The following is a 23,156-nucleotide window of genomic DNA, read 5'->3' on the forward strand; positions in this document are numbered from 1 at the left end:
ACCTTGTCAGCTCAGGGATTTGATCTTGCAACCTTTCGGTTACTAGTCCAACACTCTAACCACTAGGCTACCTGCCACCCCAGGATACTTATTCAATAATAATAATGAATTAGAATACTGTTCTTTTTCCTCACCATGATTATCAAAAACCACCACAAATTCATATTGCATGTCCCCATCCTGGCCAAATTTAAGTGTGTTCGAGCCCCATAGTAACAGACATGATTTGTGTAGTGTTAAATTATATTGTATGGAGGATAATGTTTAAAAATAAATGCTGTATTCTATACATTCAGTTATTCTGAAGTGCACTGACTGTATGCAGCTAATTGAAAATATTAAATAGCCTACCCTATAAAATCATCACAAAAGATTGTCACATAGTAATAAAAGTGCAACATACTCTCTTGCATCCAACCTTCTGCAATAAATGGGACATTGCAGTCACATGGTCCATTGATGACGTATGCAAGGAATGTGACCCTTGCACATTCATAACAGCAAACTAATCCACATATAGGCGAGATTAGCATACTCAGATTTGCATTGAATTGACAAGAGATTAACTTTGAACAAACAAAGCCAAGTCAATTGAAATTCTGTCTTTATTACAATTCACAGATTGGATAGAAGATAACGTCATTAAATATATTTTATCTAAACGATACAAAATACAACGTATAATAGCAATGCATTCCAGTGGCTCTTACAAGAAAATAAAACCATTTCTCCTTCCTAGCACAGGGCAGGTCAGAGTCATTGGGTACAGTTCAGATTTTTCTGTCCATTGCCCTCTGTTGATTTAATGCAACCGTGCACCTGCTATTGTATAGTGGCCATACTAACAACATTGATGGGGCTGCTAAGACAAATCGTTTTGGCACAACCTCCAGTTTGCGCTGACTGACCCTGGAGTACACACCTCAATGAACAGAAAACCAGTTTATTTCTGTCATTGCTGAAAAACTGGGTTGATGTTGAACAGAATTAGCAACTGGTGCCTGTCGGTATTCGATAGGAAAGCGGCCTCGAAGCTGCTATAAGTTCCCAAGCGTATTATTTTTCAGTACACTTGTATTGGCTGAAATCCCATAATATCTTTCTTTATCGACACAACTCTTTTTGATTTTCGATCAAGAGCTTTCAATGGTTTTGTGGTAGGGCTCTCGGGATTTTTTTTTATGTGGATCCAAGTATACAAAAGCAAACTAATGTGTCCCTTTACTGCTATATACCCTTTGCATCGTAGTAATGCATAAAAGTTGAGTGTAGCCCTTGCATTTACAGAGCCTATTTGGAAGATGTACTGTATAAGTCTGGTGTCGGGACAATTACAGTCCTTGAATAAGTTCGACTTCCAACTCAACGTAATAGTAGTGCAGACTATGTGGAAAGAGAGGGGTTGTCATATTGGACAGTTTCTCTCTTTCAGACCTCACTTGAGTGGAACTTAAATCAGACAGAGGGGTCCTTCCTTGACTTCTTCATGGTCATTATGAGAAACAAAGATCCAATTGACAGTAAAGATGATTCTTCATGCATTGGTTGGAGCTACATATTTCTCTTACATCCGACTAGTCCAAACAATTACTCTGTAGCCACGTGTATCTCCAGTGGCCCCTTGGCTACAACTAACTACATGTATCTGATATTTGGCAGACGTAGCAAATCCAACAGCGAAGCCAGATATCCAGTATGTTTCCTGTATTATCGAGACAGCTGTCTTTTCTGGTTTCCTAGCTAATGCAATAGAGGAGCTCATGTCTGGCCATGGCTTACGTTGATTTATCCCAACAACCAGGTTTACTCCATGTCACATTAAGGCAAATTGATAGGCGGAAGGGGGGGGGGGGTATGTAAGCAATGATGGTTCATGAAATAAACAACAAACAGATGTTCAAACCATAATCATAGTGTTCCTACATTGACTTCTGGCTTTAGAATTGACCATATAAATACATTTTATTCAAACAGACAAGTATGTACTTTTTAGCTAAAGATCAATTTCCTTCTACACTGTATAAGGCTACTTTTCTGACTGACTTTTGTGGACATTCACTCACTGTATATACATATCAACACACAAAACAGAGATCATTCATATGATTGTGTTACATAAATATGCATATTAGGCCTATATCCACTTACATAGGTATTTTATGTATACATTTGGGTAAAACCAGGAACATTTGTCATACATGATTAAATGATATTGAAGTTGCACAATTTCGTCATATCTGGGTGACTGTGTTGCCAAGTCTTTGATTCTGAAGCAGCAATATTTTATTGTCATATTGTCATCAAAAGGGGAGAGGTAATCTCGCCAGCTATTTGACAATTACCAGTGTAATTACAGTTATTTAAAACATAAACCTTTATGTACACATAAATACAGTTTCCTCAATACAGCGTAGTCTGTGTGTCGTCCACGCGGGGCCGCATGTTCTCCGATTTTGCGTCGGGGCAGATCTTCCTATGAGTTCTGTCAACCGTGAATTGGGCTGACGGTCTCAGTAGTACCCTGCGATGACAAGATCGCGTCAGAAGATGGCGCACTCTGACCGCGCTCCAGAAACTCATTGCCAAAAGCCAAGGAATGAGTATAGCTTGTGAAGGCTCTGTTCCTCTGCGGAACGGTCAAACGGATGACTGAGGTATTGCTGCGGGGTGTTGAAGTTCACTCTGCTTTCTTGATGAATATCTGTAGTGCAATAGACATAGCATTTGAGACAAAATCCTTGGCATCTGTTTAAAAGGTTTACCTGCACAAAGGATAGCTTTGAATGGATTAATGGATTAAACTTGACATTAGACCACTTTTGAGGCCTGAAAACATCTGACCAACTTAGATTTTTCAGTGAGCTATCACTTTAACTTAACTAAAATTCAAGGGGTTCTTTATGAGACAATGCTCCCAAGGCTCTGTGTTGAACGGGTGATGGCTGGGGCCGGCTTACCTCGCTCAGGATCACCCAGACGGGGCAGTCTGTGATCACAGAGAGACGAAGAGCCTCCAGGGGCCCGAACGTGGGGTCTACCTCCCCCTCGGCGATCCCATTATGAAACACTCCTAGAGGACAGAGAGAGAGGATCGATATATCAAACCAATATAACTAATGGACTGTGGCTGGAAATCTATTGACTTCCTCAATAAACACCATAGTCATGATGCAGCATTGTATTGCATTTGTACCTCAAGCTCCTAAATTATAACAGAGTCAAGATATGTTAGTCAAGATATGTTGTGTTGACATTTCAATTGGTTCAAGCCAAAGAGGTTGTATCAAATACAACCACAACATGCTTTGCTATGATTTCTTTGTCGCTCTACCAGTGGCAACCCGTCATTCAGGGCACATTCAGCCCCATATTTTCTTTTTTTTTGTGGGGGGGGGGGGGCTTTCCTGTTTTGTATGTTATTTTGGCATTAATACGTGTCACATATATATCAGTTTGCAAACCATGTAAAAAAATATATATATATCATTCCGCATACAGACATGGTCTCTTTTTTGTTTTCTTCAGTAAGGCAGCTCCAAAATGCAGGTGTTTCAGCCTAGCTCAGTACTTTTTGTGGTGGGTCAAGCCGGCAGAAAATACAGAGCGTTGTGCCGTGATTGGCTCAGTGTTCTGTCACTCATGGGGACACTACGTCACCGCCAATTCTAAGGGTAGAGCTAGAAAATGCAAGTCCCTTGGGTGCTGCCATATAGTTACATTAGAAGTACCCATCCAAGAAGGCTCAAGGTCATTGGCCACAGATAAAGTGACGTCAAATCACATTATAATCTACAGTAGCTTTGATTGGACTGTTCATGTCAACATCATACTTTCAAAATCTTAGCTAGCAGTCATCATCATGAATCAAGTCCACAATCTACTGGCAAATCCTTTTTAATCCTTGTAATATGAAGAGAAATAATGAAGAGAAATTATAGATAAAACGAGTGGCTGTGTAGTCCCAAGTCTAAGATTAAGTGTCTCTTTTCCTAGTTTAAAATGATAAACATTCAACATTGACCATGCTGTCAATGAAGCATGATTTGTCCCACGCTCAAAACAACTGTTAGCTCAAAATTGCAAAATTGGATTTTAGTGAGTTCAAGACAACTGGGAACTTGGGAACAACTAGCTTCGACTGGGAAAATACGTTTTGAACTTTCATCCAACTCGGGCCTCTTTCTAGAGCTACGACTTGAAGATCACTGATGTCATTATGATTCAACTTTCTTTTTCTCTCTCGAGTTCCCAGTTGTCTTGAAAGCACCATAAATCCAGAGAATGCCAGACTTTGACGACAAAATTTGCCCACAAAGGACCATCGCGCCACCTTCCTGTTCAAGTGAGCACAGCACAACAAGGTCCAAAAATGTTTTGTATGCTGCTGCATAAATTATGTAATATGCCAGGGAGATATGTATACTGTAGCTAAGAAAGTAATACTTACACAATATGTTGTGTAGTAAGCTGTTAGTAGGCCATGTGCCTCACCCTAATAATTTAGTATATTTTCGCATACTGTTCTGACTTGGTGGTGCACATTTAAATTATAACCTGTTTTTGAGAAATGTAATCATCGAATATTGTAAGAGCTTTCATTGTCTGCTTATATGCCCCCTTTATTTATCCTATGGTTCTGACATGGTGTACATGGAGAACACTATAAAAACGGCCCATGTTCAGAAATCTGTTGCTGTACATTTCAAAAGTGCTGAACAAATAGTTATATTGACTACGTCCGTCCTAGCTCGCTCATTAATGTCTTAATCGAAATTACGGATTGCCTCTTATCCACATGTCGTCCCCTTATGCCATAGTTTGTACATCTCAATTGTCAGTAGAAACCACATTTGTTTAAGCAAGTCAGCCATATCAGCTATGTTTTTTTAAAAGGCAGTGAATGAGTCTGAATGAACTTTTTCGCTGACAGACAAGCTCCGCTGATAGCCAGGTGTAGCAGTAGTAAGGTGTTGGGATTGCTGTTGGGACAGCTTTATGTAGGCCCTAACAGTTCGTGGGCAACCGTTTGTCACCGTTATAGTAAAATGTACTGTTTAGTGTTGTGTTGTGTATTGGCTTTGCTGGCATGCATCCCACCTTTATTTATTTTTGCCCCACCCAGATTTACATGCTAAAATCGCCACTGCGCTCTACTACAGAAATGCTACCTATACAAAATCAATTCTCTCTCCCATAAATCTAGTTCCACAACGTAGAGTATCAAATCAAACATGGGGAGCATAGAGTGAGTTGTGTTTTAGGTTACACTACGCCTGAAAGCTAATATTCTACTGAGTGGAGCTGGAGGGAGAAATATAACCTGATGAACATTTGATGTCACACAATTCATTTATTTGGTCCAAACATGAACTACAGTGCCAGATTGATATTCATTCCTGCACGAACTAATAATGAATGAGTGGGAGCGCTTGTAATAATTTATATGATGTCATAAGGATGGGTGGAGGGGGAAATTGATACAGTTACATCTCGCAATATTATTTTAGACAATATTATACCAATACTTGGATTTCTTTTCTATTTTTTTTTTCTAAGCAGAGTTAGCTAGCGCTAGTAAGCTCTACCTGCAACAAACCTCTGGTATTATTCATCCTATAGCTTGTTCTCCATCTTCTTTTTTAATAGTGAGCGAAAAATGTTTTCAGCACTTTATTCCACAAATGATCAAAAGGAATCTTCTCATGCTCTCATCTCTATGCAGCAGACATTTAGTGAGCAATATGGTTAACATATCAAAGTGCAATAAAAACACAGCATCGAATTGCAATATATCGAATCGCGATAATCACAATACATATCGTACCAGCACCTACAGTGTCTTCAGAAAGTATTCACATCCCGTTACTGCCTGAATTTAAAATGTATTATATGTTGTTTTTGTGTCACTGATCTACACACAATACTCCATAATGTAAGAATTATGTTTTTAGAAATGTTTACAAATTAATAAAACATGAAAAACTGTTTTGTCTTGAGTCAATAAGTATTCAAGACCTTTGTTATGGCAGGCCTAAATAACTTCAGGCGTAAAAATGTGCGTAACAAGTCACATAATACGTTGCATGGACTAACTCTGTGTGCAATAAAGGTGTTCAACCCAAACATACAATTACTGTATCTGTAAGGTCCCTCAGTCGAGCAATACATTTTAAGCACAGATTCAACCACGAAGACCAGGGAGGTTTTCCAATGCCTCGCAAAAAAGGCACTGATTGGTACATGGGTAAAAAAAACAGACAGACATTGAATATTCCTTTGAGCATGGTGAAGTTATTAATTACACTTTGGATGGTGTATAAATATACCCACTCACTACAAAGATAAGGCGCCCTTCGTAACTCAGTTGACGGTGAGGAAGGAAAACGCTCAGGAATTTCACCAATGGTGATTTTAAACCAGTTAAAGAGTTAAATGGCTGTGATAGAATGGATCAACAACATTGTAGTTACTCCACAATACTAACCTAAATGACAAAGTGAAAAGAAGGACATCTGTACAGAATAGAAATATTCCAAAACATGCATCCTGTTTGCAATAAGGCACTAAAGTAAAACAGCAAAAAATGTGTCCTAAATACAAAGCATTATGTTCAGGGCAAATCCAAAACAACATCAACAAGATGACTTTGAATGTTCCCGAGTGTCCTAGTTACAGTTTTGACTTAAATAAGCTTGAAAATCTATGACAAGACTTGAAAATTGCTGTCAAGCAATGATCAAAAAGTAACTTGACAGAGCTTGAAGAATTTTTAAAAGAATAAATGGGCAAATATTGTATAATCCAGGTTTGCAAAACTCTTAAAGACTTACTCAGAAAGACCCACAGCTGTAATCACTGCCAAAGTTGATTCTAACACGTATTGACTCAGGGGGTTAAATTCTTATCTAATCCAAATATTAGTTTTTATTTTCAATTAATAAAAACAATTATTATAATGTTTCTTCTACTTTGACAGAGTCTTTTTGTGTCGCTCGTTGACAACCAATTTTAATCCCACTTTGTAACACAACAACATGTGGAAAAAGTCAAGAGGTGTGAATATTTTCTGAAGACGCTATAAGATATATATGGAGGGCCAGTAGGAGGCACTCTTTCCTCTGGTCTAAACAAAGATCCCAATGCCCCAGGGCAGTGATTGGGGACACTGCTCTGTGTAGGGTGCCGTCTTTCGGATGGGACGTTAAACGGGTGTCCTGACTCTCTGAGGTCATTAAAGATCCCATGGCACTTATCGTAAGAGTAGGGGTGTTAACCCCGGTGTCCTGGCTAAATTCCCAATCTGGCCCTCAACCATCACGGTCACCTAATAATCCCCAGTTTACAATTGGCTCATTCATCCCCCTCCTCTCCCCTGTAACTATTCCCCAGGTCGTTGCTGCAAATGAGAACGTGTTCTCAGTCAACTTACCTGGTAAAATAACGGATAAATAAATAAAATAAAAAAATAAGGAGTTTCATATTCAATGGGATAAAAGCTAGTGCGGAGAGCAAGAGGTCATTGTGGCTGTGTTTCAGAGAGTTGAATGACAGGCTCGGGGCCCTGCTTAAAAACTGAAAGAATACATCCTCACTCGCTTCCTCCTCCCCTACTTCCTTCCTTCATTGAATTAATCAATCATCTGTATGTCATTGGATAATGCTGTAATGAAAGCAAGGTTTCTATCCTATTGCATTGACCAAATCCACCCCTCTCAGATCTGTAATTAAGGAAGGAACCATAAAAGTATCTAACACTTGTTACTGAATCAGTTGTAACAGAATTCACCTCAAACCCTTTTTCCCCACCATGTTTTAACAACATTTTAACCCGTCTTCCTATTTCAACATGATATGAACATTGTAATGTCATTTCATCCGTTCTCTTCAATGAGCACAATGCTATAATTTTAAAACACACCGGCGCAAACACTTTTCTTGCACTTCATACAATTTCAGAAAGAGCACCTAAGGTCTACTAAAACTGTGAAGTTAGCCCTTATCCACTCCTACCACTGACCCATCATCCTGTAAAAGTGCTAGATTGTGCAGCAACTAATCGGTACCATTGGAGCCCTCGATAATTGCCGTTGGCTAATGGGGATCCTAATAAAATCAACAGTCAGAGGCCTGTGTGTGTGTGTGTGTTATTTGTCAGGACCTGTCTCAGTCTGTGTGAACTGTCCCTGTTTGCTGGTGTATCTGCCACAATGTTTCTGTTAGATGGAGGAGAGGATTGATGGATGGATAGATGAAAACAATAGGGAAAGACATTTAGGGATATTTTGGCAGGGGGAATAGTGTTGGCTTTGGGTGATCCTGTCTGCAGTACTAGTTCTTAACACCACTGGTAAATAAATACCCAGTACTAATTACCACCTATTGAAACATGTCCTCGGTAGCATGGTGCTAATTGAATTCTGGGACGTTTTCATTAGAACGTACTGTAACAAAGTGTTTCGCAACGGAAAACAAAAACATGTTTCTAATTGGACGAATCCATGTTTTCCTTCCTTGCGTACATGACCCAGGCAAAGCTGTTTGTCATACTAATACTCACCTATTCTGATAAAGCCGTCCTCTGTTCTGTGGTATTTTGGTGTTTTCTCTCTCCCCTCTTTCAAGGCCTCTTTCTCAGACTGGATATTCTGTAGGAGAAGAGATAGGTGTGTGAGGAACACAATACAGGTACGCACAATGCACCAAGATCGATGCAGGCAGCAACCCTGATCTGCACTCGGATCACAGCTTCAAATCTATACATCATCAACCAATGCATTCACAACAGCAAACTCCACTCTATTGTCCTCTTTTCACCTCACAGCACTAGCCATGAGCTCAGATCCAACCCACCTACGATCTCTCTGTTTCACAACATAATAAAAGAGTAGAGATATCAATGAGTCTTCATAGTAAAGGGAGACGAAGGAAGCGGGACTCTAGTGTTGCTGCTGTGTCATATCCAATCTGACTGTTGGAGAAATACAGTATCTGTTTGACTTGTTTACCTAAAGCAATGAAGGAGAAAGGACGGGAGGACGGAAAGAGGGAAAATAAGCTGATCTTTTAAGAGGTTTTTCCTATTCTGTTGCTCTAAATAGAAATCAATGCGGGATGATCACACAAGTGATTATGGTAGTCAAAATATTACATTTCCCACCTACCGTTGAACTGCACCTGACAGCAAGGTTCTCTCTCTCAACTTGTCATGGGTCTAAAGATGTGCAACATTAGCACATAGTGACTTTTTCCACATTTTGTTACGTTACAGCCTTTTTCTAAAATAGATTAAATAAGAAAAAATCCTCATTAATCTACACACAATACCCCATAACTAAAAAAGCAAAAAACAGGCTTTTTACATTTTCATAAACAGGTTTTTATAAACGGAAATATCACATTTACATAAATACTCAGACCCTTTACTCAGTACTTTGTTGAAGCATTTTGGCAGCGATTAAAGCGTAGAGTCTTCTACAAGCTTGGCAATCTTCTCAAGCTCTGTCAGGTTGGATGGGGAGCAATGCTGCACAGTTATTTTCAGGTCTCTCCAGAGATGTTCGATTGGGTTCAAGTCCGGGCTCTGGCTGGGCCACTCGAGGACATTCAGAGACGTGTCCCGAAGCCACTCCTGCGTTGTCTTGGCTGTGTGCTTAGGGTCGTTGTCCTGTTGGAAGGTGAACTTTATCCCCAGTCTGAGGTCCTGAGCGCTCCGGAGCAGGTTTTCATTAAGAATCTCTCTGTACTTTGCTCCGTTCATCATTCCCTCGATCCTGACTAGTCTCCCAGTCCCTGCCAACGAAAAACATCCCCACAGCATGATGCTGCCACCAGCATGCTTCACCGTAGAGATGGTCTTTCTCATGGTCTGAGAGTCCTTTAGGTGCCTTTTGGCAAACTCCAAGCGGGCTGTCATGTGCCTTTTACTGAAGAATGGCTTCCATCTGGCCACTCTACAATAAATGCCTGATTGGTGGAGTGCTACAGAGGTGGTTGTCCTTCTGGAAGGTTCTCCCATCTCCACAGAGTGACCATTGGGTTCTTGGTCACTTCCCTGACAAAAGCCCTTCTCCCCTGATTACTCACTTTGACCGGGCGGCCAGCTCTAGGAACAGTCTTGGTGATTCCAAACTTCTTCCATTTAAGAATGATGAAGGCCACTGTGTTCTTGGGGACCTTCAATGCTGCAGAAATGTTTTGGTACCCTTCCCCAGATCTGTGCCTCGACATAATCCTGTCTCGGCAACATATGGACAATTCCTTCGACCTCAAGGCTTGGTTTTTGCCATGCACCGTCAACTGTGGCATCTTATATAGACAGGCGTGTGCCTTTCCAAATCATATCCAATCAATTGAATTTACCACAGGTGGACTCCAATCAAGTTGCAGAAACGTCTCAAGGATGATCAATAGAAACAGGATGCACCTGAGCTCAAGTTCAAGGATCATGGCAAAGGGTCTGAATACTTACAGTATCAGTAACGTAACAAAATGTGGAAAAAGTCAAGGGTCTGAATACTTTCCGAATGCACTGTATTCTTCCCATACTGTAGGAGGAACAACAACAACAAAAACACCTCCAACCTATTTGCACTCTTCCCTCAATCCCCCTTTTCTCTAGCACCATCACAGGGTCTCAATGACAATCAGGTTGAAGTATAGATCGAATGAGTGCAGGAGGGAGGAGAAGAAAGAATATAAGCGAGATAGAGACCGAGAGCGAGGGAGGAGAGACAGGAGGAGATGAATATCTTGCTCGAGCCTCTGCAAAATCCAGCTATTAATCTGTCGTGGAGAGCGGTGGTTTGCAGGGCATAATCTGAAATCCCCGCCTCGCCTCGCCTAGCCCTCCTGCCGGATGAAATATCATTTTAAGGCGAAAGCTCTCGAACAGTGGCTGGCGGGAGACAGATCTGATTACCACCACCCGGGAGTCCTCTTTTTCTTTCTCCTCAACATTCTCGTTCTCGCTCTTTTTCTGAGAGAGAGCCTTGCTCTGTCTTGAGTCATTTCTCATCTATTTTTCTTCGCCTCTCTCTCTCTCTGTAGCCTCTGGGGCTTAACACTGTGGGTGCTCGCCTTTCAACATGGCTTATGTGCTCCTATGTCAACAAGATGGAAGTTGACGTCATATGTCTTTCCACTTGAGAGAATTACAGTACATAATTATTGGTACCCTTGATAAAGATGAGCAAAAAATACTATAAAATACTATACAAATACTGGGCTACATTGCATGCTCCCAAAAATTATACTTCTACTGCTCAGATAATTGTTTTTGTTTAATAAATAATATAGATTTTTTTAAAGATACTGGTCGAAATTATTGGCACCCCTGTTTTCAGCACACTAGCACCTTCCCCTTAGTAGGTTAACGACCTGTTTTATGCGATTGGAGAACACGTTGGGAGGGGTCTTAGGCAGGTTAGCGTCTCTCGTCTTGAATCTTGTTCTGGGGGTAGCTCGGCATTGTGGTCACTAGCTGGCACAGCCACAAAGTCATAAAATCAGATTTTAAACCTAACCCTAACCAAAATGCTAACCCGAACACCTAACATTAAATTAAGACCAAAAAGCATATACTGTGTGTGTATATATATATATATAAAATCAGGGGAGAAGGGCTTTTGTCAGGGAAGTGACCAAGAACCCAATGGTCACTCTGTGGAGATGGGAGAAACTTCCAGAAGGACAACCACCTCTGTAGCACTCGACCAAATATATATATACAGTGGGGAGAACAAGTATTTGATACACTGCCGATTTTGCAGGTTTTCCTACTTACAAAGCATGTAGAGGTCTGTAATCTTTATCATAGGTACACTTCAACTGTGAGAGACGGAATCTAAAACAAAAATCCAGAAAATCACATTGTATGATTTTTAAGTAATTAATTWGCATTTTATTGCATGACATAAGTATTTGATACATCAGAAAAGCAGAACTTCATATTTGGTACAGAAACCTTTGTTTGCAATTACAGAGATCATACGTTTCCTGTAGTTCTTGACCAGGTTTGCACACACTGCAGCAGGGTTTTTTGGCCCACTCCTCCATACAGACCTTCTCCGGATCCGTTAGGTTTCGGGGCTGTCGCTGGGCAATACGGACTTTCAGCTCCCTCCAAAGATTTTCTATTGGGTTCAGGTCTGGAGACTGGCTAGGCCACTCCAGGACTTTGAGATGCTTCTTACGGAGCCACTCCTTAGTTGCCCTGGCTGTATGTTTCGGGTCGTTGTCATGCTGGAAGACCCAGTCACGACCCATCTTCAATGCTCTTACTGAGGGAAGGAGGTTGTTGGCCAAGATCTCGCGATACATGGCCCCATCCATCCTCCCCTCAATACGGTGCAGTCATCCTGTCCCCTTTGCAGAAAAGCATCCCCAAAGAATGATGTTTCTACCTCCATGCTTTCACGGTTGGGATGGTGTTCTTGGGGTTGTACTCATCCTTCTTCTTCCTCCAAACAGGGCGAGTGGAGTTTAGACCAAAAAGCTCTATTTTTGTCTCATCAGACCACATGACCTTCTTCCATTATCCCTGATGTCCTTACACAGCTTTCTGGTCTTGGCCATTGTGGAGAGGTTGGAGTCTGTTTGATTGAGTGTGTGGACAGGTGTCTTTTTATACAGGTAACGAGTTCAAACAGGTGCAGTTAATACAGGTAATGAGTGGAGAACAGGAGGGCTTCTTAAAGAAAAACTAACAGGTCTGTGAGAGCCGGAATTCTTACTGGTTGGTAGGTGATCAAATACTTATGTCATGCAATAAAATGCAAATTAATTACTTAAAAATCATACAATGTGATTTTCTGGATTTTGTGTTAGATTCCGTCTCTCACAGCAGTTGAAGTGTACCTATGATAAAAATTACAGACCTCTACATGCTTTGTAAGTAGGAAAACCTGCAAAATCAGCAGTGTATCAAATACTTGTTCTCCCCACTGTATATATATATATATATATACACAGTTGTAGTCGGAAGTGTACATAGACTTAGGTTGGAGTCATTAAAAACTTGTTTTTCAACCACTCCACAAATTTCTTGTTAACAACTATATATTTGGCAAGTCGGTTAGGACATCTACTTTGTGCATAACACAAGTAATTTTTCCAACAATTGTTTACAGACAGATTATTCACTATAAATATCAACAATTCCAGTGGGTCAGAAGTTTACATACACTAAGTTGACTGTGCCTTTATACAGCTTGGAAAATTCCAGAAAATTATGACATGGCTTTAGAAGCTTCTGATAGGCTAATTGACATCATTTGAGTCAATTGGAGGTTCACCTGTGGATGTATTTCAAGGCCTACCTTCAAACTCAGTGCCTCTTTGCTTGACATCATGGGAAAATCAAAAGAAATCAGCCAAGACCTCCAAAAAATTAATTGTAGACCTCCACAAGCCTGGTTCATCATTGGGAGCAATTTACAAATGCCACGTTCATCTCCACAAACAATAGAACGCAAGTTTAAACACCATGGGACCATGCAGTCGTCATACCGCTCAGGAAGGAGACGTGTTCGGTCTCCTAGAGATGAATGTACTTTGGTGTGAAAAGTGCAAATCAATCTCAGAACAACAGCAAAGGACCTTGTGAAGATGCTGGAGGAAACAGGTACAAATGTATCTATATCCACAGTGAAACATGTCCTATATCGACATAACCTGAAAGGCCGCTAAGCAAGGAAGAAGCAACTGCTCCAAAACCACCATAAAAAGCCAGACAACGGTTTGCAACTTTGCAATGGGGACAAAGATCGTACTTTTTGGAGAAATGTCCTCTGGTCTGATGAAACAAAAATATAACTTTTTGACCATAATGACCATTGTTATGTTTGGAGGAAAAAGGGGGAGGGTTGCAAGCCGAAGAACACCATCCCAACCGTGAAGCACGGGGGTGGCAGCATCATGTTGTGGGGGTGCTTTGCTGCAGGAGGGACTGGTGCACTTCACAAAATCGATGGTGAAGCATACTTCCAAAGTTGTGGAAAATGGCTGAAGGACAACAAAGTCAAGGTATTGGAGTGGCCATCACAACGCCCTGACCTCAATCCCATATAAGATTTGAACTGAAAAAGCGTGTGCGAGCAAGGAGGCCTACAAACCTGACTCAGTTACACCAGCTCTGTCTGGAGGAATGGGCCAGAATTCACCCAACTTATTGTCGGAAGCTTGTGGAAGGCTACCCGAAATGTTTGACCCAAGTTAAACAATTTAAAGGCAATACTACCAAATACTAATTGAGTGTATGTAAACTTCTGACCCACTGGGAATGTGATACAAGAAATGAAAGCTGAAATAAATCATTCTCTCTACTATTATACACAAGAGGATCTTCCAGCAAGACAATAACACCAATCATACATCAAAATCCACAAAGAAATGGTTAATTGACCACAAAATCAAAATGTTGCAATGCCCATCTCAGTCTCCGTACTTGACCCCTTTGGAAACCTGTGGTTTGAATTGAAGAGGGCAGTCCATACGAACAAACGAATGACATCAAGAATTTGAAAAGATTCTGTATGGAGGAATGGTCTAAGATCCCTCCAAATGTGTTCTTCGATCTCATAAAACATTTTAGAAAAAGACTCAGTGTTGATATCTTTGCAATGGTACAGTGCTGGAATGATAAAAACAGGGACGCCAATAATTTTGAACCCTATCTTTTAGCAATTTTTTTGTATTAGTTGTTAAACCAAGTATTTTCTCTGAGCAGTTGTCTTAAGTATAAAGTAACATAATTTACCAAACATTTGCTGCATGCAATATAGCTTAGAATTTGTATAATTTACTTCACATATTATTTTGTATTTATCATTATCAAGGGTGCAAATAATTAAGGACCTGACTGTACGTCTTTCCAGAGAGAGATGTAGCCAGCATGGCCCTCCAAGACATGGGCTGTGTCTCAACAGAAATAACAGATAAGAATACAGATATTGTGAGTGTATATAATCTTGTATGTAACAATACAGGTATGGCTGAATGTGTGTAACATTAAATATTATTACACTGTACTTGTGTGTGTGTGTATATACACTGCTCAAAAAAATAAAGGGAACACAAAAATAACACATCCTAGATCGGAATGAATGAAATATTCTTATTAAATACTTTTTTCTTTACATAGTTGAATGTGCTGACAACAAAATCACACAAAAATGATCAATGGAAATCAAATTTATCAACCCATGGAGGTCTGGATTTGGAGTCACACTCAAAATTCAAGTTGAAAACCACACTATAGGCTGATCCAACTTTGATGTAATGTCCTTAAAACAAGTCAAAATGAGGCTCAGTAGTGTGTGTGGCCTCCACGTGCCTGTATGAACCTCCCTACACGGCTGGGCATGCTCCTGATGAAGTGGCGGAAAGTCTCCTGAGGGATCTCCTCCCAGACCTGGACTAAAGCATCCGCCAACTCCTGGACAGTCTGTGGTGCAACGTGGCGTTGGTGGATGGAGCGAGACATGATGTCGCAGATGTGCTCAATTGGATTCAGGTCTGGGGAACGGGCGGGCCAGTCCATAGCATCAATGCCTTCCTCTTGCAGGAACTGCTGACACACTCCAGCCACATGAGGTCTAGCATTGTCTTGCATTAGGAGGAACCCAGGGCCAACCGCACCAGCATATGGTCTCACAAGGGGTCTGAGGATCTCATCTCGGTACCTAATGGCAGTCAGGCTACCTCTGGCGAGCACATGGAGGGCTGTGCAGCCCCAAAGAAATGCCACCCACACCATGACTGACCCACCGCCAAACCGGTCATGCTGGAGGATGTTGCAGGCAGCAGAATGTTCTCTACGGCGTCTCCAGACTCTGTCACGTTCTGTCACATGTGCTCAGTGTGAACCTGCTTTCATCTGTGAAGAGCACAGGGCGCCAGTGGCGAATTTGCCAATCTTGGTGTTCTCTGGCAAATGCCAAATGTCCTGCACGGTGTTGGGCTTAAGCACAACCCCCACCTGTGGACGTGGGCCCTATACCACCTCATGGAGTCGTTTCTGACTGTTTGAGCAGACACATGCACATTTGTGGCCTGCTGGAGGTCATTTTGCAGGCTCTGGCAGTGCTCCTCCTTGCACAAAGGCGGAGGTAGCGGTCCTGCGCTGGGCTGTTCCCTCCCACGGCCTCCTCCACGTCTCCTGATGTACTGGCCTGTCTCCTGGTAGCGCCTCCATGCTCTGGACAACTACGCTGACAGAACACAGCAAACCTTCTTGCCACAGCTCGCATTGATGTGCCATCCTGGATGAGCTGCACTATCTGAGCCACTTGTGTGGGTTGTAGACTCCTCTCATGCTACCACTAGAGTGAAAGCACCGCCAGCATTCAAAAGTGACCAAAACATCAGCCAGGAAGCATAGGAACTGAGAAGTGGTCACCTGCAGAACCACTCCTTTATTGGGGGTGTCTTGCTAATTGCCTATAATTTCCACCTGTTGTCTATTCCATTTGCACAACAGCATGTGAAATGTATTGTCAATCCATGTTGCTTCCTAAGTGGAACAGTTTGATTTCACAGAAGTGTGATTGACTTGGAGTTACATTGTGTTGTTTAAGTGTTCCTTTATTTTTTTTGAGCAGTGTATGTATATACACAGTACAGTCAAAAGTTTGGAGACACCTACTCATTCAGGTTTTTCTGTATTTTTACAAATTTCTACATTGTAGAATAACAGTGAAGACATCAAAACTATGAAATAACACATACAGTGGGGAGAACAAGTATTTGATAACACTGACGATTTTGCAGGTTTTCCTACTTACAAAGCATGTAGAGGTCTGTAATTTTTTATCATAGGTACACTTCAACTGTGAGAGAAGGAATCTAAAACAAAAATCCAGAAAATCACATTGTATGATTTTTAAGTAATTAATTTGCATTTTATTGCATGACATAAGTATTTGATACATCAGAAAAGCAGAACATAATTTGCTACAGAAACTTAGTTTGTAATTACAGAGATCATACACATTTCCTGTAGTTCTTGACCAGGTTTGCACACACTGCAGCAGGGATTTTGGCCCACTCCTCCATACAGACCTTCTCCAGATCCTTCAGGTTTCGGGGCTGTTGCTGGGCAATACGGACTTTCGGCTCCCTCCAAAGTTTTCTATTGGTTCAGGTCTGGGAACTGGCTAGGCCACTCCAGGACCTTGAGATGCTTCTTACGGAGCCACTCCTTAGTTGCCCTGGCTGTGTGTTTCGGGTCGTTGTCATGCTGGAAGACCCAGCCACGACCCATCTTCAATGCTCATTACTGAGGGAAGGAGGTTGTTGGTCAAGATCTCGCGATACATGCCCCGTCCTATCCTCCCCTCAATACGGTGGCAGTCGTCCTGTCCCCTTTGCAAGAAAAGCATCCCCAAAGAATGATGTTTCCACCTCCATGCTTCACGGTTGGGATGGTTTCTGGGTTGTACTCATCCTTCTATTCCTCAACACGGCGAGTGGAGTTTAGACAAAAGCTCTATTTTTGTCTCATCAGACCACATGACCTTCTCCCCATTCCTCCTCTGGATCATCCAGATGGTCATTGGCAACTTCAGACGGCCTGGACATGCGCTGGCTTGAGCAGGGGGACCTTGCGTGCGCTGCAGGGATTTTAATCCATGACGGCGTAGTGTGTTACTAATGGTTTTCTTTGAGACTGTGGTCCCAGCTCTCTTCAGGTCATTGACCAGGTCCTGCCGTGTAGTTCTGGGCTGATCCCTCACATTCCTCATGATCATTGAGCCCACGAGGTGAGATCTTGCATGGAGCCCCAGACCGAGGGTGATTGACCGTCATCTTGAACTTCTTCCATTTTCTAATAATTGTGCCAACAGTTGTTTGCCTTCTCACCAAGCTGCTTGCCTATTGTCTCTGTAGCCATCCCAGCCTTGTACAGGTCTACAATTTATCCCTGATGTCCTTACACAGCTCTCTGGTCTTGGCCATTGTGGAGAGTTGGAGTCTGTTTGATTGAGTGTGTGGACAGGTGTCTTTTATACAGGTAACGAGTTAAACAGGTGCAGTTAATACAGGTAATGAGTGGAGAACAGGAGGGCTTCTTAAAGAAAAACTAACAGGTATGTGAGAGCCGGAATTCTTACTGGTTGGTAGGTGATCAAATACTTATGTCATGCAATAAAATGCAAATTAAATTTACTTTAAAAATCATACAATGTGATTTTCTGGATTTTTGTTTTAGATTCCGTCTCTCACAGTTGAAGTGTACCTATGATAAAAATGACAGACCTCTAAATGCTTTGTAAGTAGGAAAACCTGCAAAATCGGCAGTGTATCAAATACTTGTTCTCCCCACTGTATGTAATCATATAGTAACCAAAAAAAGTGTTAAACAAATCAAAATATATGTTTTGGTTACTACATGATTCCATATGTGTTATTTAACATTTCTTATGTTTCACTATTATATAGTAAAACAAAGAAAAAATAAAGAAAAACCCTGGAATTAGTAGGTGTGTCCAAACTTTTGACAGGTACTGTATGCAGTGGCAAGAAAAAGTATGTGAACCCCTAGGCTAATGACTTCTCAAAAGCTAATTGGAGTCTGGAGTCAGCTAACCTGGAGTCCAATCAATGACACGAGATTGGAGATGTTGGTTAGAGCTGCCTTGCCCTATAAAAAACACTCACAAAATGTGAGTTTGCTGTTCACAAGAAGCATTGCCTGATGTGAACCATGCCTTGAACAAAATAGATCTCAGAAGACCTAGGATTAAGAATTGTTGATTTGCATAAAGCTGGAAAGGGTTACACAAAAGTATCCCTAAAAGCATTTTCTGTTCATCAGTCCACGGTAAGACAAATTGTCTATGAACGGAGAAAGCAGTTCAGCTACTCTCCCTAGGAGTGGCCGTCCTGCAAAGAAGACTGCAAGAGCACAGCGCAGAATGCTCAATGAGGTTAAGAAGAATCCTAGAGTGTCAGCTAAAGACTTACAGAAATCTCTGGAACATGCTAACATCTCTGTTACGAGTCTAAGATACGTAAAACACTTGGGAGAACACCACGGAAGAAGCCACTGCTGTCCAAAAAAAAACATAGCTGCACGTCTGAAGTTTCCAAAAGTGCACCTGGATGTTCCACAGCGCTACTGGAAAAATATTCTGTGGACAGATGAAACTACAGTTGAGTTGTTTGGAAAGAACAAACAACACTATGTGTGGAGAAAAAAAGGCACAGCACACCAACATGAAAACCTCATCCCAACTGTAAACTATGGTGGAGGGAGCATCATGGTTTGGGGCTGCTTTGCTGCCTCAGGTCCTGGAAAGCTTGCTATCACCAACGGCAAAATGAATTCCCAAGTTTATCAAGACATTTTGCAGGAAAATGTTAGGCTATCTCTCCGCCAATTGACGCTCAACAGAAGTTGGGTGACGCAACAGGACAACGACCCAAAACACTGAAGTAAATCAAAAACAGAATGGCTTCAACAGAAGAAAATACGCCTTCTGGAGCGGCCCAGTCAGAGTCCTGACCTCAACCCGATTTGAGATGCTGGGGCATGACCTCAAGAGAGCAGTTCAGGAATGGTCCAAAAGAAGAGGAATGGTCCAAAATGAAAGAAAACATTTTTCCACCCTGCACAGTGAATGTTTACATGGTGTATTCAATAAAGACATGAAAATGTATAATTGTTTGTGTGTTATTAGTTTAAGCAGACTGTGTTTGTCTATTGTGACCTAGATGAAGATGAGATTTTAAGTATGTGAACCCTTTGGAAATACCTGGATTTCTGCATAAGTTGGCCATAAAATCTCATATATATATATATATATACACACACACAGTGCCTTGCAAAACTATTCATCCCCCTTGGCGTTTTTCCTAATTTATTGCATTACAACCTGTAATTTAAATAGATTTTTATTTGGATTTCATGCAATGGACATACACAAAAAAGTCAAAATTGGTGAAGTGAAATTCCCAAAAAATAAAAAACGGAAAAGTGGAGTGTGCATACTTTACTATGAATCCCCTAAATAAGATCTGGTGCAACCAATTACCTTCAGAAGTCACATAATTAGTTAAATAAAGTACACCTGTGTGCAATCTAAGTGTCACATGATCTCAGTATATATATACCTGTTCTGAAAGACCCCAGAGTCTGCAACACCACTAAGCAAGGGGCACCACCAAGCAAGCGGCAGCATGAAGACCAAGGAGGTCTCCAAACAGGTCAGGGACAAAGTTGTGGAGAAGTACAGATAAGGGTTGGGTTATAGAAAAATATCAGAAACTTTGAACATCCCACGGAGCCACATTAAATCCATTTGGGAAAAAATGGAAAGAATATGGCACCACAACAACCTGCCAAGAGAGGGCCGCCCACCACAACTCACGGACCAGGCAAGGAGGGCATTAATCAGAGAGACAACAAAGAGACAACAAAGAGACTAAAAATAACCCTGAAGGAGCTGCAAAGCTCCACAGCGGAGATATGAGTATCTGTCCATAGGACCACTTTAAGCCGTACACTCCACAGAGCTGAGCTTTACGGAAGAGGTGCCATAAAAAAAATAAGTAAACATGTTTGGTGTTTGCCAAAAGACATGAGGGAGACTCCCCAAACATATGGAGGAAGGTACTCTGGTCAGATGACACTAAAATTGAGCTTTTTGGCAATCAAGGAAAACGCTATGTATGGCACAAACCCAACACCTCTCATCACCCCGAGAACACCATCCCTACAGTGAAGCATGGTGGTGGCAGCATCATGCTGTGGGGATGTTTTTCCATCGGCAGGGACTGGGAAATTGGTCAGAATTAAAGGAACGATGGATGGCGCTAAATACAGGAAATTCTTGAGGGAAACCTGTTTCATTCTTCCAGAGATTTGAGACTGGGACAGAGGTTCACCTTCCAGCAGAACAATGACCCTAAGCATACTGCTAAAGCAACACTTGAGTGGTTTAAGGGGAAACATTTAAATGTCTTGGAATGGCCTAATGAAATTCCAGACCTCAATCCAATTGAGAATCTGTGATATGACTTAAAGATTGCTGTACATCAGCAGAACCCATCCAACTTGAAGGAGCTGGAGCAGTTTTGCCTTGAAGAATGGGCAAAAATCCCGGTGGCTAGATGTGCCAAGCTTATAGAGACATACCCCAAGAGACTTGAAGCTGTAATTGCTGCAAAAGGTGGCTCTACAAAGTATTGACTTTGGGGGGGTGAATAGTTATGCACGCTCAAGTTTCCATTTTTTTTGTGGTGTTATTTCTTGTTTGTCTTCAAAGTGGTAGGCATGTTGTGTAAATCAAATGATACAAACCCCCCAAAAATACATTTTAATTCCAGGTTGTAAGGCAACAAAATAGGAAAAATGCCAAGGGGGAGAATACTTTCGCAAGCCACTGTTTATACACAAAAGTATGTGGACGCCCCGTTAAATTAGTGGATTCGGCTATTTCAGCCACACCCGTTGCTGACAGGTGTATAAAATCGAGCACACAGCCATGCAATCTCCATTGATAAACATTGGCAGTAGAATGGCCTTATTGAAGAGCTCAGTGACTTTCAATGAGGCACCATCTTATGATACCACCTTTCCAGCAAGTCAGTTTGTCAAATTCTGCCCTGCTAGACCTGCCCCGGTTAATTGTAAGTGCTGTTTTTGTGAAGTGGAAAGGTCTAGTTGCAACAATGGCTCAGTCGCGAAGTGGTAGGCAACACAAGCTCACAGAACGGGACCACTGAGTGCTGAAGCGCGTAGAAATCGCTTGTCCTCGGTTGGAACACTCACTACCGAGTTCCAAACTGCCTCTGTAAGCAACGTCAGCACAGGAACTGTTCGTCGGGAGCTTCATGAAATAGGTTCCATTGCCGAGCAGCCACACACAAGCCTAAGATCACCATGTGCAATTCCAAGTGTTGGCTGGAGTGGTGTAAAGCTCGCCGCTATTGGACCCTGGAGCAGTAGAAACGCGTTCGCTGGCGTGATGAATCACGCTTCACGATCCAGCAATCTGATGGACGAATCTAGGTTTGGCGGATGCCAGGAGAACGCTACCTGCCCCAATGTATAGTGTCAACTGTAAAGTTTGGTGGAGGAGGAATAATGCTCTGGGGCTGTTTTTCGTGGTTCGGGCTAGGTCCCTTAATTCCAGTGTAGGGAAATCTTAACGCTACAGCATACAATGACATTCTAAATGATTCTGTGCTTCCAATTTTGTGGCAAAAGTTTGGGGGATGGCCCTTTCCTGTTTCAGCATGACAATGCCCCGTGCACAAAGCGAGGTCCATACAGAAATGGTTTATCGAGATCGGTGTGGAAGAACTTGACTGGCCTGCACATAGCCCTGACCTCAACCCCATTTAACACCTTTGGGATGAATTGGAACGGAGACTGCAAGCCAGGCCCAGTCGTCCAACATCAGTGCCCGACCTCACTAATGCTCGTGGCTGAATGGAAGCAAGTCCCCGCGGCAATGTTCCAACATCTAGTGGAAAGCCTTCCCAGAAGAGTGGAGGCTGTTGTAGTAGCAAAAGGGGGACCAACTCCATGTTAATGACCATGATTTTGGAATGAGATGTAGGTGTCCACATACTTTTGGTCATGTAGTGTGAACAAGATTATAAACGTGTAAGGCATGTAATGTTTTGGTCCCATTTTCATGAGGTGAAGTAAAAGATCCCAGAAATGTTTCATACGCACAACAAGCTTGCACAAATTTCTTTACATACCTGTTAGTTAACATTTCACCTTTGCCAAGATAATCCATCCATCTAACAGGTGTGGCATATCAAGAAGCTGATCAAACAGCACGATCATTACACAGGTGCACCTTGTGCTAGGGACAATAAAAGGCCACTCTAAAATGTGTAGTTTTGTCACACAACACAATGCCACAGACTTCTCAAGTTTTGAGGGAGCGTGCAATTGGCATTTTTATTTTTATTTCACCTTTATTTAACCAGGTAGGCTAGTTGAGAACAAGTTCTCATTTGCAACTGCGACCTGGCCAAGATAAAGCATAGCAGTGTGAACAGACAACACAGAGTTACACATGGAGTAAACAATAAACAAGTCAATAACATGGTAGAAAAAAGAGAATCTATATACAATGTGTGCAAAAGGCATGAGGTAGGCAATAAATCGAATAATTACAATTTAGCAGATTAACACT

At 41.7% G+C, this 23,156-nt stretch overlaps 1 protein-coding gene across 1 annotated transcript in view; it reads right to left on the bottom strand.

Annotated features, from left to right (window-relative positions):
- Window positions 1-2,322: 2,322 nt before the first annotated feature.
- Window positions 2,323-23,156, bottom strand: part of mgat4b (alpha-1,3-mannosyl-glycoprotein 4-beta-N-acetylglucosaminyltransferase B) — a 227,396-nt gene continuing 206,562 nt past the window's right edge. The window contains exons 13-15 of the mRNA XM_023992677.2: window positions 8,558-8,645; window positions 2,958-3,070; window positions 2,323-2,701 (exon numbers count right to left, since the gene is read on the bottom strand). Of these exons, the coding sequence (XP_023848445.1) occupies window positions 2,678-2,701; window positions 2,958-3,070; window positions 8,558-8,645 (225 nt within the window). The 3' untranslated portion in view covers window positions 2,323-2,677. The remainder of the gene's footprint in view (window positions 2,702-2,957; window positions 3,071-8,557; window positions 8,646-23,156) is intronic.

Source organism: Salvelinus sp. IW2-2015, linkage group LG8 (assembly GCF_002910315.2).
Source record: "Salvelinus sp. IW2-2015 linkage group LG8, ASM291031v2, whole genome shotgun sequence".
Taxonomy (NCBI): Eukaryota; Metazoa; Chordata; class Actinopteri; order Salmoniformes; family Salmonidae; genus Salvelinus; species Salvelinus sp. IW2-2015.